This window comes from Typha angustifolia, chromosome 2, assembly GCF_048772165.1.
Source record: "Typha angustifolia cultivar Huaian chromosome 2, ASM4877216v1, whole genome shotgun sequence".
Classification (NCBI taxonomy): Eukaryota; Viridiplantae; Streptophyta; class Magnoliopsida; order Poales; family Typhaceae; genus Typha; species Typha angustifolia.
This window is the reverse complement of record NC_133240.1, coordinates 7,171,138-7,187,598: the sequence shown is the minus strand read 5'-3', so window position 1 is coordinate 7,187,598 and position 16,461 is coordinate 7,171,138. Positions and strand designations below refer to the sequence as shown.

Here is a 16,461-nt window from a genome sequence, read left to right as displayed (position 1 = left end):
TCATTGCTCACCACCTAAGTTACTACACAAGAACTCAGATGATCCCAACTTCAGCGATCGGTCTCATTGTGATTCGTTTCTTTAAATGATTGAATGAGGAGGAGAAACTTTTTGTTATTAAAGAATTTCATTCATATTGCAAATTGTTACAGTTGATACAATGAAAATCAACTCATACTACGACATAATCAAGCGCATAAAACCCATAGGAGCCAAAGTTATGACATAATCAAGCGCATAAAATCTATGGCAAGTATGACTAAAACAGGAATAAAGGAGCCGAAGTTAATTTTACCTTCAAACGAGGTAGCCGAGCGAGCGGTGAGAAGTTAATTTCACATAAAGGCTATCGTACTAGGCCACGGAGGGTGTTCAGGTCAAAAGTGCCCTCCTCCTACTTAAAAACGACACTTCCATTAAAGTCTCGTCAGATGCATCGAGAGTCGCACCTAATCCATCGTCCGAGCCGCGGCTACTTGTCCCTCTGCGAGCAAGGACAAATATATGGATAAGATCCATTTCCTCGCACGTTCTCCAAAGATGCCAATCAAACCTACTACCGCTAATAAATTATTACAAAACTCCAAAATTAAGAGAGAGTAGAAGATAAATCCGTCTATGTAAAAACTAAAGACGGCAAGTAGATTTATTCTATTTTAAAACCCACAGTCCTCGGAAACCCCCAAACAACAAAGAGGAAGAAGACGAAACACAACGGACTCGAAGACACAACGACAAACTCTCTTTTATTTTAACTACCATTCTAGCAGAAGCTTTTAGATCTCAAACTCGTATGGAGTTCATTCAGATCTACGCGATCTGGCCGCAATCGGCGATGGTGACGGCCTTCGATGTCGTCCCTGACCTCGATCCGACCTTCTCGATCGCCTTCACCACATCCAACCCCTCGACGACCTGGCCGAACACGACGTGCTTACCGTCGAGCCACGGGGTCGCGACGGTGCAGATGAAGAACTGCGACCCGTTCGTGTTGGGGCCGGCGTTCGCCATGGAGAGGATGCCCGGGCCGGTGTGCTTCCGCACGAACTTCTCGTCGGCGAACTTCTCGCCGTAGATCGACTCGCCGCCCGTGCCGTTGCCGCGGGTGAAGTCGCCGCCCTGGCACATGAAGTCCGGGATCACGCGGTGGAAGGAGGAGCCCTTGTAGTGGAGGGGCTTCCCCGAGCGCCCCACGCCCTTCTCGCCTGTGCAGAGCGCGCGGAAGTTCTCGGCGGTGCGGGGGACCTCGTTGGCGTAGAGCTCCATCACGATCCGGCCGGCTGGTGCGCCGCCGATCGCCATGTCGAAGAAGACCCTGGGGTTCGAGGCCATTGAGGAGACGGGATCGAGCGAGTAGAAGCGAAGGTTAGGTTAGGGTTTGGGTTTTCGATCGCTTTTGAGGTTTGAGAGGCAGGTGGGGGAGTTAATTATATAGATGTAGATGGAGATCAAGGTTAGTAGGAATGGACATGTGGCGAAATCTGGAGGTTGGACAGGGTAAAATTAACCAGGGTTAGGAGAGGAGGTTAAGGGGTATATGCCGTGTTCTGGTGCCAATATACCGGGAAATGAAGGCGGATGGCACGTGAGCCATGAGAAACTGACACGGCCCACATATCCTTATCCTTTCAAATTTAAGAGGTGTAAAAATATGTGAGAATTAGGGTAGGGAAAAGGACGGAGCGTATCCAGATAAACCCAAAAATTTAGTGTGTCTTTACATTTATACCCTTAAAATATCTCTTATTTACTTATATACCTTAGAGTTGAAATTTATATGTATATCTATCAAAACAGGCACTTTTAGATGTGAACGGTTTATGAATACCTCAACACGAAGTTAATTAACTGTTAAAATTTAAACAATTTTTTAATATAAAAAGATAAATTCATACTTGTGTTTTTTTTTTCTATCAAAACGGTTTTGCCATGTAGATTATTCGTCCCACATAACAAAGCGTCGTCCAAATTATTTAATAACACTATTATATCTATTAGACAATCAAATTAGAGAGTAATTTGGGCATATTAGTACTTTAGTAGTATAACTGTTATTTTTGTTATAACAGTGCATCTTAGTAATTTGGCTAATTTTATTAATTTGGAAGAAATTGCTTAACAATTTCACTTTGATCGTGACTAATGGATAAAATATACTTTAAATTATTCAGACTTGAAACACGCGCGCGCACGCATATATATATTTGTATACATCAAGCATAAGATATTTTAAAGAGTAAACATTCGAAAAATAAAACCCTATTTTATTGTGGGTTTCTACTTTCTAGCTTGTTTCATTCACTGTTCATCTAACCTTCCGTCTGCTGACCTGCACTCATTCGAGTAGATCAATTGTGCTGGCAATTCTCATTATACCAGCATAGATTTACTGTGCTTGATCAAGCAATGCTAAACTTCATTGAAATCAGATGGTGTCAGCAATCTAGACAGTAGTAAATTTGATTTTCGTTCTAAATAAAAAGAAAAACTGATATAATAAATAATGTTTCTCCTTAACCAAACCAAATTTCCAAAAATTTTCTTGTAGTTTACAACAGAAAGTCGGATTATAATGACACCAGAAGCTGGAGCTTAAAGTTAAAAGCTACTTGAAAGCAACTAATACACTGTTTCTTTTCCATCTCGTCAGAATCTATCTCTTCCTGCTCTCCTGCTCTAGAAATCTGAAAATGATTCACACCATTGTGGAGTCTATTTCTTCTTCTTTGACTTGCTTGATAGTGACTGAGCATATGCAGTTCCCTGAATGACAGGAGCAAAAATAATTTGTATGTCAGAAGAACGAAAACCTAAGCAAGACAAGCGCACAAAAAAGGTTTAACGATCTAAAATTGCGTACCTGCAACCACTCATCCATATTGGCATCGGTTGTTCCAGTACCTACTTCCACCTTCTGTGCCCTCTTCGTTTTCTGGATAAAGCATTCAAGAAATAATAAGATTGTTTTGTACTTAGTAACTTATTTCTAGCATGACTCAAATAGACAACACAATTCAACTAAACCAAGCCAAATTGAAACAACTAACTTGATTTATGATTCCTTGACAGCAAAATCCTTTTCTAGAACTTCAACATGGTTCTATGAGATTCCATTTATTGCACTATGGTGTCAAGAAGCAAAAATAACATGATGTCTGCCGCAAGAAGGAACCTACTTCACTGATTGGTTAATAGGTCATCAAACAGCTCAAATTTAGGATACAAACTTCAACAGAGAAAAAACAGTGTCCAATAATATAGTTTTGAGAATATGGTCAATTATTTGTACTTCGCCCTCAATATGAACATGATGTCAAGTACATGTAGTTTCAGATATGCAATGGTTAGAAAGATAAAGTTAACCAGGGTTAGGAGAGGGGAAACTTACATCTAACAACCCTACTAATTCAGCATGTAGAGAAAATGACCTTAATTCACAAGAAGCAGCAGAATTGTATTCTATCAAATTAAGATATTTAAAGTCCTAACAGTGAAAGTAGGGAGAGTCTAATGTGCGGACAAAAAAATATCACAACAATATTTGTAAAATTAAATAGAATATGATAAAGCTCATAAGACAAAAAAGAGACCTTTGAGAACTGCTGGACTTGACCATATGCCCACACCCCAAAAAAGCCAAGTAGAGCAACTCCAAGGGTAATAAGGAAGACAGACTCGATGCTGAGAAAACCTCCAGCCTCAACAACCTCAATGGTACCATTATAAAAGACATTCTGATATGGATGCTGATCAATCTCGTACACAATGGAACCTACTAAATCGAACGAGCCAGGCTGCAGTGTAGATTAATTATTAGATTCTGACGAAGGAAACAATATGTTACAATAGCTATGCAAATGACGACAAGTTGCTAGTTTGAAAGCTATTCAGATTTCAAAGCATCCAAGAAATTACAAGAAAATAAGACCACTACAAGCCAGTGCTTACCTGCAAGAATTTGCTTACAGCAAATATGTAAGGAAATGTTGCTTGAGCAGAATATGGAACTGACGCGTTATGGAACTCCTGCAACAAAAGGAAACAAACTATTTCATAAGGGGTGGGAAGATATATCATCAAAATGGATCTAACACCAAAATGGAATAATGAATGAATAATAATTAATTTGAAGAATCAACAAAGAGCTGGAATTGGAAAAATCGGAAAAGAACAGGAAAAAAAAGAATTTGGGGTGTCTAGACTCCAGATTACACTGTAATATCCAGCTTCTGTCAATTATATCCCTGATGATAGAAACATAAAATGGAGATGTTACTACTGACATACAACTGCACTTGAGTGTGACAGGATTTTGCTATATGTCAATTAACAATTTTTATCCATCAACATGTGCCTTCCATGCACAGATATCGTTGTGCATCTTCCAACTTGCTGCATATAATTATAGTGCACTTCAGAAACTCATATTGAAAGAATGAAGAATTGCATTGCTCTTATACTCCATTACATATATTTTATTGCGCTTTATGACTGCTCCCACAACCTGGAGTGAGTTTTTCATTATTGCAATCTCTACTTCTTTTAGCTAATAATAAATAAGAGACTTAGACCATTATGTGTTAATAAAATAACAAGCTATTTCAGAATAAACAGAATATCAAGGACAAGAATACCAGTATAAATGGCATAGGAAAATCAAATGGATCTTCGATCAACAATAAAACAAATAAAAGGAATTAAACACAGAAATGAAGATTAACAATTAACCAATTCATTGCATAATCATGGGAAATATATTTCATATTTTACACAACTATGCTAAGTTCTACACAACTTAGGAATAAGTAAACACCAAAGGACTTGAAAAGAATTGCGGTCACACCTGAACAGTAAGATTCTGGACAAACATATGATGATCGAAGGGCAGATGAAGGCTAGCATGTATAGCAATGACCTTTAAAGTTGATTCACCTGAGCTTCCCCAGATATTAACAAAGAGTAAGAACGTATCAAACAATCTTCAAACAAAGAATAGGCACGATGAAACAGATAAAAATCAAAATAAAAAGCATCTTGCAAGTTAAGATTAGAAGACAATTCTTAACAATATTGTACCTAGTATTTATCAACAATATCAATCGGACAAGTATGGAAATACTCAAATAGCAATCAAAATTACATTCAACCCTTAAAAAATCATGTGGTTGGCAAGATTTTAAGAAAAAATAAACATGATTATTCCTTTTTCTGGGCTTTCTGATAAATTGACATCTTCACAATTCATATAAACAATTGCTTCAATTATGACTGCAAAAAACTTCACAAATCATAGATTTAGAATAAGAGTTCAGAGGCTTAAGGGTGCAACCTAGAGTTTAAATGAATATTAAGAAGACAAAGGTGAAACATGCAACAAACACAAGACCCAAACAAACAACAGAAAGAAAAGGAATATCATGCCACATTAGGCATACCCAGTAGACCATTCATAATATATACTCATATCATGATGATCAGGATAATAATTCAACAAAAAAAATTGGACTGCTCCATCAGATGGAGCTCACATGAGCACGTGACTGCAAGACCTTGATTGCAGCTACAATAACTGTGTCATACTGATATTTACTTAGGATAATCCCTGAGCAATGGTAAGATAGGGTTAAGAAAAATCTAAATTTGCAAGAATGACGGTCAAGATGATCGGCAAAATCACAGTTAGCAGTTAGCACAACAAATCGACAAAAAAGGGACTGATCAAATAGGCAATTTTGAAGAATACAAGTAAATCATGGAAATAAGCAATCAAGTGTAAGAGCTAGAGAGCCTGTAATTTCCATGTTAATTCATCCTGGTATTTATATAAAACATTTACACAGATATCAAGAATTCTTAATGGCTCATGAACTGAACAATTACAAAGGAGAAGTACAGCTAATTCTAGTTAAAGAATGAATTGATGGATCAGTGTTGAGCACAAAATAGCAACACAAAAGGATAGAAGGAAGTTACCCTCATTATGCATGCCAACAAGAAGTTCAGTCTCTTCCCCTGCTGGTACCACTGCATTCAAGAGAACATGGTATTGGAAGTTCAAAAATAAGGAAAATGAAAATAAACCATTTTGATACTTACATTTTGCAGCATTTTTTGGAAAAACACATACTGTGTTTATTCCAGGAGCTGGACTAAAAGTTCCATCACCAAAGACTTGTGTCTCATCACCAACTATGCCAAGATCGCCTCCTTCAATAACTTCAGCCGCAGCAATTTCTTCATCTGACTGACATCTAACGACTGCATAAGAAAACAATGTTAAGCATGTAAAAGAAGGCAATCTCTGTGTCTGTAACAATGATTCAATTATACTATCTGAAGATAAAGGCACCCATTGACAAGAAGTAGAATAGGCAAAACCAAATGACATGGTCAATAACAAAAGCCTGTCATTGATCAACTTGTTGTGGATAATTTGTGCCAACCTAGTAGCAAATCAATGCACCTTTAGAGAAAATATTGTCTTATATTGAATGTATCACATGAGTCTCATCCAGTTTTTCCATATGAATATGGGATTTTTTGCAAGCCAGCAAGTCACTCCATAAAAAAAATGCAAATTCTAAAACCGAATGAAAACTATGCAAGAGCGGATTGCTAAGTCAACTGACAAACAGTAGCAGCTACTGAGGAAATAGATACAACAATCTATAAGCTGTTTGTTTAAGTGTAAAGGTCGATATAATAATTCAATGGGCAAAAGTCCCCAATTATTGCACAAAAATTCCAACTTTGAAGATTAAAATAGAAGCAACAACAAGTAACGAGACATTCTGCTAACAATGTCTACGTGAAGTGGTACCAATAAGCAGAACTAATCAATCCGAAATATTTTTGACAAGAGATTAAATTTAAAATGTTGGAATCTCAGAAGATACAATGAGCACAGGAAATAATGATAAGAGTAGAGAATAACGTAATTGTGATCGTGCTATGTTAATGCAATAAATAAAAAATATTGCAAATGATTTGGCACCATTTGGTCCATTTCCCTTTCAAGAATGTTATTATCTGATCCTCCTTTAACAAAGTAACGCAGAACACATGGAAATGTCCACAAGGCACCTATCCAGCAGAAATCTAATTGTATCCCAACAATCTCATTTTCCACAAGCCCATCCATTAACAAAAATTTCGATCAAATACTCAATACCCTGGAAATGCCAACGTGCCAATCATCTCCACCTTTCCTGTTCAAATGGGATTCCAACTCCATACTTCTTTAAAAAAAATTCCAACAAATCCACCCAATTCCAAGGCAAAGACAGATAGATCGCTCAGATCTAGCATCAAAACTAACTAACAGTAAGATCGAACCCCAGATCCGTGGGCTCCATTACATGCCAGAGATAATAGCAACCAGAACACAGGCAGAAAATTAGATCTAACGAAAAATAGAGAGGGATCGGTGGATCGAGTGCTCACCATGAAGTGCAGGCGAGGCAAGGACGAGGAGCGCGAGGAGGGCGGAGAAAACCCTAATTCCCATTGCGACGGAGCTGGCCGAGGAGAAGAAGACGACCTGTTTGATCGCGGAGAGGGGGAGAGAGAGAGATACTTATAAATTAGGGATCTTTATTAGTTCTTTATTAATAAAGATGGGCTTCAGAATTTTACTAAATGGGCCGGAATTTGGGCCAAGAGTTGGTACTCTAGAATAGGACCCAAAATAATCTCAGATAAATTTTATCGTGATAATTCATGAATAAAGGGAAGTTTATTCATGAATAAATCTCTCATCCCGAACTAGTTACATTGGGCGAATTAAGATTGTGTTATTTGTTATTATGTTATGCTATGTTCTATTATTTACTCTTCATACAATCACTTTAGTTCGTGTCTTAATGTATAGACAATTGAAACTAAGCCTTAATTTTGCACTATCGGCTGATGTCAAATCCCTTTTGGCCTAATATATATTATTTATTTTGGACTCTAAACTGATACCAATTGAAATCAAAATTCAAATTTCAAACCATGAGTGTTAAGTTAGGTCTTTACATTCGAGTTAAAAAAAAATTCTCTTGCCATTTATACTTACAAAGAGTTAGGCCTTTTAAAAAGGTATCTTTTTTTTTTTTAATTTTAGCATAGGTTTATTGTATGTTGGTAGACTTCTCCCACTCTTTAGGGTTATTAGTATTGTATTTTTAATTATAGGATTGTGCCGAAAGCATAGACTAGTTGACTTAAAATCTTTACTCTCGTAAATTTAGCAGGGCTATTTTTTTTAATACTCTCTTTTTGTTGTGGTGCTGTTTATTATTGGCAATTATGGGTTTCAATCTATTGATTTACCTTTTCCTCTATGTCTTGAACAAAGCTTTACGATGGAACATATATGGATCACATTGAAGTTTTTAAACTGAATGAGGATATTAGGTGGAGTGAAAAAACAAAAGGTGTTCAAGTGGAGATAATTTAAAGATGAGAAATCTAGCAAATGGACAAGTTAGAATGAATCTTATCACTTCATATATATATTTTAAATTTTCTAATGATATAGCCCTCATTTGATGGTATCAGGATTTACGTGAATAATAAAAAAAGTTCACTTGTGCTGCTATCTGGGCATCATTCTTCACTTGTGTTGCTATTTGGGCTTCATCCAATACCGTTTTCGTGTGAGTATTTTATTTAGAAAATTTGATCCTTTCCTCGTGAATAATAAAAGAAGGAAAGAAGAAAAAGGCAATGTATAATTGATTTCAAGAAAATGAATTATTCTCTCGTGCCGGAAAACACGCATTACCGGAACAAGTTGACTAATTAGCATGAGTACTTGTATGTTACATATTGATACTCTAGATAAATGGTTGGTCAATCTATATTTCAACCAAGAGCAGGATTTATTTTAAGATGTTATCTTATCTCTCTTTCTTATATTTTGTATCACGTTGTAATCACTATCTAATAACTAATGAATTATTTGTCTATGTGGCATTTCTAAAAAAAAAACATAGTCACAAAGTACAAACTTTCACTGTGTTTAAGAACAATTTCTGCTCACAATTGAAGGTACATATAACTTTGTCCCTAACTTCATTCTTCACTTCATATATTATGCAAATCCTACTATTACATTCTTTTATGAGTACTTGTACTAATAGAAAATTGCATTCCATGGAAAAGGATAGAATATATTTTGCAAGAGAATATATAACAGATAAGTACATGTGTTTACTCCACAAAATTGCCAGTTTCTACTTCTCATGAGAGAATTGGGGGGCCCAAGGCCATACTTGAGAAGAAAGTCAAATTATAGGTAAGATTATCCTTGCACATGAAGACTACTTTTGGGGTATAGGTTAATAGTTTGAGTGCTCGTTGTCCGCTGTATTATAGTGAGGCAACTCATTTTTAAACAATAACATACACATTTTGCTTCTTTACTTTTAGGAAAAATTTACATCTCCATTTTAACTCAGAAAGATAAAGAGGACACAACATAATATACCTCCCAGTTCACAATTTAGGCTCATGAAACCCCGAAAAAGACCAACCTTTTGATAACTCTTCCAGACATGCCAATAACTTAAACAAAGAAGATGACAACCATAAATCTAGGAACTAGTCCTCAGTTTAGAACATCAAATCTGTCTGCACAAAGCACTATTTTAGGCAGAGAGTTTATTTTTCAATTAAGTTAAATTAATTTAAAACATTGGACTTAACAGGAAGGCCAAAAAATTATCTCAGAGAAGCATTAATAAAACTTATGTGTACAGTTAAGCCATTATAATCTGAGGCTAGGCACCAAGGTTACAAATATGAAGGCATCTGCATGAATAAAGAGCAGCATGCTTTAACATAGACAAGATCCTTCCTAAAGTAAAGAAAGTTGGATAGTCCAAAGAGTTACAAGAAAGCAATTATAGCATTATTTCCCAGTTTCTGCACAAACGTAACAGCATCAATTGCGCTCACTGCACCATGATTGGCGATTGATATAGCATTTTCGAAAGTCGCACATGACATATCCCTCCTCAAAGTTCAGAGATGGTTGTGCTAGCTTTTCAGTCATCACTCCTGTTTATTCTCTGAGGTAGAAACCTCAGTACTGCACATAGGGCACACCTGCATCCAACAAAGAAAATTTCATTCATCAGTCTCACTAGACACTGAATAAAATCTCCATGAACACAAGATTAATGTGAAGCAGCCATAAACACCAGCAGATTTATTCTCTTGCACGAAAAATGTCAGCTATAGGATTTTTATTTACACAAATAGAACTTTCTCACCTTCAAGACATCCTGATGACTCTCCCTAACTATCCATCAAAAGATATTCGCATTGTTAGATGATCTCTCTCCCAATATATCTGAAAAGAAGGATAAATAGGGGGGAAAAAATTGTCCTCATACACGTGTATCTTTCCTCCTGCTCTCTCAAACAACTCTTTCCTGTTCATCTTAAAAGAAAGGGAAAACTTTTCCATCCTTATGACTCCCACCCTATCATTCTCCCTGGCAGCTTTCTTTCTTTCTCTTGACCAAGAAAAAGGAAAACAGAAAATAAGTCCAGTTGCTGCAAAGTCCCTGATAAGCTGTTATGTATTGACTCCTTGGTAACTATCTGCCAAATACCTGACAAGCTGCTATATATCGATAGAGAAAGTGATGCTATAGTCCCAAAAATGTCATCCTTTTTGTACTCCCGAAAATAGAAGTGCAGTGAAATTAAATCTTAACGCATATTCAGACTTCAAATTGAACTCCAATTCTACACCAGATGCTGGTGAACTAAAAGTAGCCTCACCGGATTGTTGATAAATTGAAAGAATGTAATTCATAGAGCTAGCAGCAATAAAAGGTAGAAATTTCTCGGCAAAACAAAGGGGAATCATGAAAAATTGTGTCGAATCAGATAGACGACATTGCCAATCATAATGAGGAAGAGCATCTACTATCTAGCGTAAATTAACACAAATTAGTCCTTAAAGAGTATAAAGGGAACCTAAAAACATTAGTCCTTCAAGAGAACATGGATACTGGTTAAATAGCAAAATGATGATGGTTGAAAACCAACTTAAAATTGAGCTCAAGGATCTGATTCAGAAGATCTTGTAATTTGTTGCAATTAACTATTTAATCAATGGTTATTATGCAACCACAAAATTAGCAACCAACGAGAACAATCTTCTAATGGTTCTTCCTATGAAACTTTAAATTTAAAAAAAAATAAAAAAGACATCAGCCATGCTTTTGTACAGCCAAAAGATACCAAGAAACTTTGCAACTCTTTATTACAAGCATGCTGACATCTTTAAGATGATGTTATTATGCTTAAAGCATATTTTAACTTACACTTCTGTCTAAAGTGGAACCTACAAATTTTGAAATGCCAAGAAATGTGGTGTGATATCCAATATAAGAGCATAAGCAACCCATCGTTTTTTGAAAGTAAAATGTGTTCATAACAACAAGAACACCAGAAATGTTGTGTTCATAGAAACAAGCAGCAAATGTGGACAACCGTAGTAACAATTAGAAAATGCATGCTCATCAGTGAAAAAGGCAAAAATGACTGATGAAATATTACCATCTAGTCGAATAAGAGATGGAGAATTGTCAAGCAAAACTAAGAGGACATATAATAGGCTCCTTTTCCTCATGCCTATATTTGTTTTCTAGCAACATGAAACAGAAAAAGGATTTCACAGAATGATCCTTCAAGATTTTGAATTTGCAAAAGAATATCACTTCCACTTTTCATGCAGGAATGGTCTTTTAATATCATCAGATTGAGATACTCGTAGGTACTAGGAAAATGTGGGTCGAGTAGCAAGTACTTAGTCTACATTCACTGACATGCGCCTACTAACATGTGACATTAGCATGTATTAGGAAAACTCAGGTGTATTAGCAAGTAATTAGCCTACATTCAATGAGATGCACACGTGTGCATTTGCAGGTATTAGGAAACTCAGGTGCATTAGCAAGTAAATTAGTAAAAATGGCTGAAACTATAGAAAGGCGAGTTGACCCCTTTAGCACATTCAAAATTGTTGAGGGGCCAATTTCGTTTACATGATCCTCGGTGAAAATGTACTAGCATGTCTGATAAGCTCAAACTTGAAAGGCCTTCAAAAGTTCTTGAATAGTATGTTTGAAAATGGAAAAACAAGCACATTCTCTGCCTTGGTGTCCAAGATTGCAAGACAAATATAATAATAGTGATGTAGAGACTACAGTAAAGAAAAAAAAAATCAGCCATGCTTTAATAAAAGGGGAAAATGTATAAAATCATGAATTCGGAAAAATCTCACTTATACTTATAGAACTTATATATAATAAAAAAAATAGTTATATATATTTTACCACTTTGTACTTAGGCCCAAATCACTTTACCTCTATATACTTTAAAAAGCGGTCACTATACTTATGACTAAAATTAGCCCATTAATTTTTTTGTCAAACTTAATTATATGTACCTAAATAACGTTCAAAATAAATTGGCAAGCTGAGTTTCATCATTTTCTTATATTTTTTGGACAAAAAAAACCTCTCTCTCATATAAATAATTTTCTCTTTAAAAAAGTAATCATTCTCTTATTTTCTTCTAGATAGCTCTTACTTTCGCATTCCCATGGCCTCTTCCCAACTAATTTTTTTTTCAATGCTATGGATAGTCCTTCAAGGCCATGCTATTGTGAACAAAGAGCTCCGTTAAAGATAGCTTAGACATACGTTAACATGAGGAAAATGTTTCTAGATTGTACTAACTATATAGTAAGTATGAATAAATTCAAATTTTTATAAAGTTTAGTAGTTAAATTACATCCAATGGTGCAATTTATAAGACAACAATACAAATTATGACTATTTTGGTCATTTGGCGACATGATCTTAAAAACCCGTATACATGCCTAACAAACATGATAAGATATTTTTGTCATTTGGTGATGGTTAGTTAAGTTTTAAAAAAAATAACAGTTCTACTTTAGTCATAAGTACATAACTGCTTTGAGACATTTTGAAGTACAGACTGGTAAAATAATTTTGGATATAAGTATATGGTGGCAAAATATATTTAATTATAAAATAAACATTTAAATGTTGACCACCACTACAAACCGGTTTATATTTTATAAGGTCGAATGACCTAGACGAGAAAGCAACAAAATTTCGCAAGTAGAGTAAACTGGTGATCCAGAAGCACATATAAAGATTGGATCTATAGATTACTAGCATTTATAAACATGCATCAGATTGAATGTCAACTAAAAAACTAGAAACAAGAAAATATTTTTTATCACAAAATCACATACATTGTAAGAAAAAAAAAAAAATCTATAAACATTGAGAAGAATATTCTGGTAAACAAAAGAATAATGATAGAACAAAATTATGGATCCCGTGGACATATGATATAATGATATATACATAAATCATGGAATAATGGAAGCAGAAAATAAGCTCTGTTATTACAAGAACAAACCTTGTTTATTTTAAGCCACTTGTTTATGCATTCAGGGTGGTACGTGTGTTTGCAAGAAAGCACAACTAAAGAGTCGCCCTCCTCATATTCCATCCGGCAAATAACACATCTGCAACATAAATTAAATAGAAGCAGGATTCACTATTTCATCATACATAGACAATCGATAAAATATAATGTGAACAAAGTGAGTACATACTGATCAGTGTTGCCATCTTGCACCTCTGGTGTTTTGTAAGTGATTGAAGGCAAAGACGCAATTGTATCAGCAGAGAGGCCTCTATTCTCAATCCCAACTACTTCACCCAATGCAACCAACTCCTAGAATGGTAGAGATGTCTACTCTCAATATAAGGACTCCAAAAAAATTTATGCAAAACATACTTAAAAAGAAATCTCCTTTTACCTCATACGAATATTCATCGGGATCAACTTCTTGCCATCCATCCTGCCATCACCAGAACATCAAAGATCTCATATCTTAATTACCCACAATAGGTAAATTAAACAAATGCAGCTTAGTATCTCTAATTAGTTATCATTATGAAGTTCCAGAAATACTAGCTACCAGATGGCACACAGATCAAAGAATCAGAAGTAACTAGAGAAATCACGTAATTGATCATACTTGTTCATAAAGATGATACATAGTAAGTAAAAAGAGCATGTCTGGTGGGGTGAGGGAATGATTCAAGGGTTCTTGATGAGTTGATGCCCAAAACATAAAAAATATGAAACAACACTATCCCTATCTCAAACAATATGAAAAGAAATCGTGTATCTTTATGCTTCATCTAACAAATTAGCAATATTACTATCATAAATCATAGCCTAATAACTTTTATCATGGCATTATTATAAGAGTGAACATTCTTCTCATGTAAACGATGGTAATTGAGACAGCTGTCCTAAAAAACCTATCCATGTTGCAAAAGAATTCAGGACGTATAAAAGAAACTACTGAATAAGTACAAGATATTATACTTCCTTTCCAATCTTTTAGAGGACAAGATGTTACTTAAAACTGACCATCCCCCTTAATTCTTGTGTTTTTTGGGCTTTTAAGCCATAAGAGAAGAAGTTTCGCTGATTTCTGAAATGTAAACTGAACGCTACACTAGCATGAATTCAGCAGTTGTCATGCAGAAATTTGAGAAAGAACTTCAACAGTATAGTTATTCATGAAAAGGTGCAGTACGTATATGTCTTACCAATTTAAGAGAAGCAACAATAAAAGAGGTAACAAGAACAATAATGAATGATATTAACACTACTAAGAGATCCTATTAGGTGCCAATCAAGTAGGACCAGCCGGATTCCTTTTACTCTATTAAGCTTCAAAAAAGCTGTAAAAAAGCTAGGTCCCTATGAATGTGTTATGAAGATTACACTGAAATAGGTGTTCTGTTATATCAGGGACCCTTGTTAGTTTGTTTTGTATAAAAAATAACTAGATTGTCAGATGTAATAAAAGTCTATTATTGCAACCTTTTGTTGTATAAAACAAACTACATTGTTTGACAGAAGCAACCTTAAAATAAGTTCATACATAAGATCAACACCAAGCAGAGTATCTCAGAATATTCTACACCATGAAGTAAAAGATCACCTCACAACAAAGTTTTATAACTTATGAGGATTCTGTAAATGACATGGCAAATAATAGAAAGATACACAAGATTTGATGAACAAGCAATTAAAAGCTTCTGTTCGTGGATGTATAGGGCAATAGGTAATTGACGCAAGAATTTTAAAAAGAAATCACGGTTCTTACAAACATATACAACTTAATTTCATTCGAGTAATTCAAAGTAATTCCGTTAATTGCAAAATAACACCTCGCAGCTATTCATTGATCAGTACAATAACAAAAATATAGATTTACCTGCTCATTAACCTGAGAATTATCGCCATAGTCCTCATCGTCCACCTCAGCCCGCCCTAAAAGATCACAAACTCAAAATCTATCCAAGAAGTAGAGAGAGAGAGAGCATCAAAGCAACAAACTTTTTAACAAGATTCACTCACAATCGTTCAGTCCGGCAAGTGCCATCAAGCGGACAGCCACCTCCCGCTCCTCGACATCCTGCAGCGCCCTCGCAAACGCCTCATCATCGTCGAATTCCCCAAGATCGACGTCCGGATCGTTGGCATCAAACGCATCTTCGCCATAATCGCTTCCCTCGATGCTCCCCCCGTCCCCGATAGGGTGATCGTGATCATGATCATGATCGAGATCGTCTCCCTCCTCGTACTCGTAGCTCCCGACCTCGGAGCTCCCGTAATCGCTTCCTTCCCCGTTGTTTAACCTTAACATCATGTAAGCCCTCTCCTGACCAATTCAAAGCACTTCAACAAACTTGGAGAACCCTAACTCTATCCCCGAGATTGATCCAAGAAACGATAGGATAGGAGAGGTGAGGAGGAAGGAGATAAAAATTTCTTGCCTGTTCTTGGAGGGCCCTGGCGAGGGCGAGGTCGGCGTCGACCTGGCTCAGGCTGGTGAACGGCGTGCGAGGCGGAGGAGGAGGCGCCGCCGCGGCCGAATCAGCCGGGGGGACGGCGGCATCTCCGGTGGGGGAGGTTGAATTAGGGTCGGGGTTCACATCGGTGGGCTTATCGCCATCGCCGCCTTCCTTCGCGTTCTCCATTTTGGGAGAAGAGAGAGGAGCACCAAAAAGGAGGAGGAGAAAAGGACAGGTTTTAAACCCCGGTTTGGTTTCAACAAGGAATTATCTCGGAAGGGGGATTGGAATCTAAGAGGAGTTCGCCGATCTTAAGTTATATTCTCCGTGCGGAATTGTTGAAAGGGAAATTTACATCTTTCACCCTTAATTGCTAACTTATCACCAAGAACAACCCCATGAACTGGGACCTAAACTTCGTCTATGTTCAAAGTAAATTTTATATATATCACTCCCAGGTAAAGAGAGATAAATAGCTTCAACGTTTTCCCTCCTATATATATATATATATATCATATAAATCGATATGCTAAGT

The 16,461-nt window shown here is 36.2% G+C and overlaps 3 protein-coding genes across 3 annotated transcripts; all 3 read right to left on the bottom strand.

The window, feature by feature from the left end:
* Window positions 1-600: 600 nt before the first annotated feature.
* LOC140770692 (peptidyl-prolyl cis-trans isomerase) lies at window positions 601-1,411 on the bottom strand. The gene has a single exon (XM_073111948.1). The coding sequence runs from the start codon at window positions 1,330-1,332 to the stop codon at window positions 811-813; it is 522 nt and encodes a 173-aa protein (XP_072968049.1). The 5' UTR covers window positions 1,333-1,411; the 3' UTR covers window positions 601-810.
* A 1,033-nt stretch (window positions 1,412-2,444) lies between these two features.
* On the bottom strand, window positions 2,445-7,576 carry LOC140777348 (translocon-associated protein subunit alpha-like). The gene is made up of 8 exons (XM_073121397.1): window positions 7,444-7,576; window positions 6,097-6,258; window positions 5,974-6,024; window positions 4,844-4,932; window positions 3,949-4,026; window positions 3,591-3,794; window positions 2,861-2,932; window positions 2,445-2,763 (listed from the first exon to the last, which is right to left on the bottom strand). The coding sequence occupies exons 1-8, from the start codon at window positions 7,505-7,507 to the stop codon at window positions 2,713-2,715; spliced, it is 771 nt and encodes a 256-aa protein (XP_072977498.1). The 5' UTR covers window positions 7,508-7,576; the 3' UTR covers window positions 2,445-2,712.
* Window positions 7,577-9,708: 2,132 nt separating this feature from the next.
* Window positions 9,709-16,218, bottom strand: LOC140770883 (E3 ubiquitin ligase BIG BROTHER-related-like). Its single transcript, XM_073112206.1, has 7 exons — window positions 15,909-16,218; window positions 15,490-15,793; window positions 15,347-15,402; window positions 13,868-13,909; window positions 13,661-13,782; window positions 13,462-13,570; window positions 9,709-10,095 (listed from the first exon to the last, which is right to left on the bottom strand). The coding sequence occupies exons 1-7, from the start codon at window positions 16,110-16,112 to the stop codon at window positions 10,042-10,044; spliced, it is 891 nt and encodes a 296-aa protein (XP_072968307.1). The 5' UTR covers window positions 16,113-16,218; the 3' UTR covers window positions 9,709-10,041.
* Window positions 16,219-16,461: the final 243 nt, after the last annotated feature.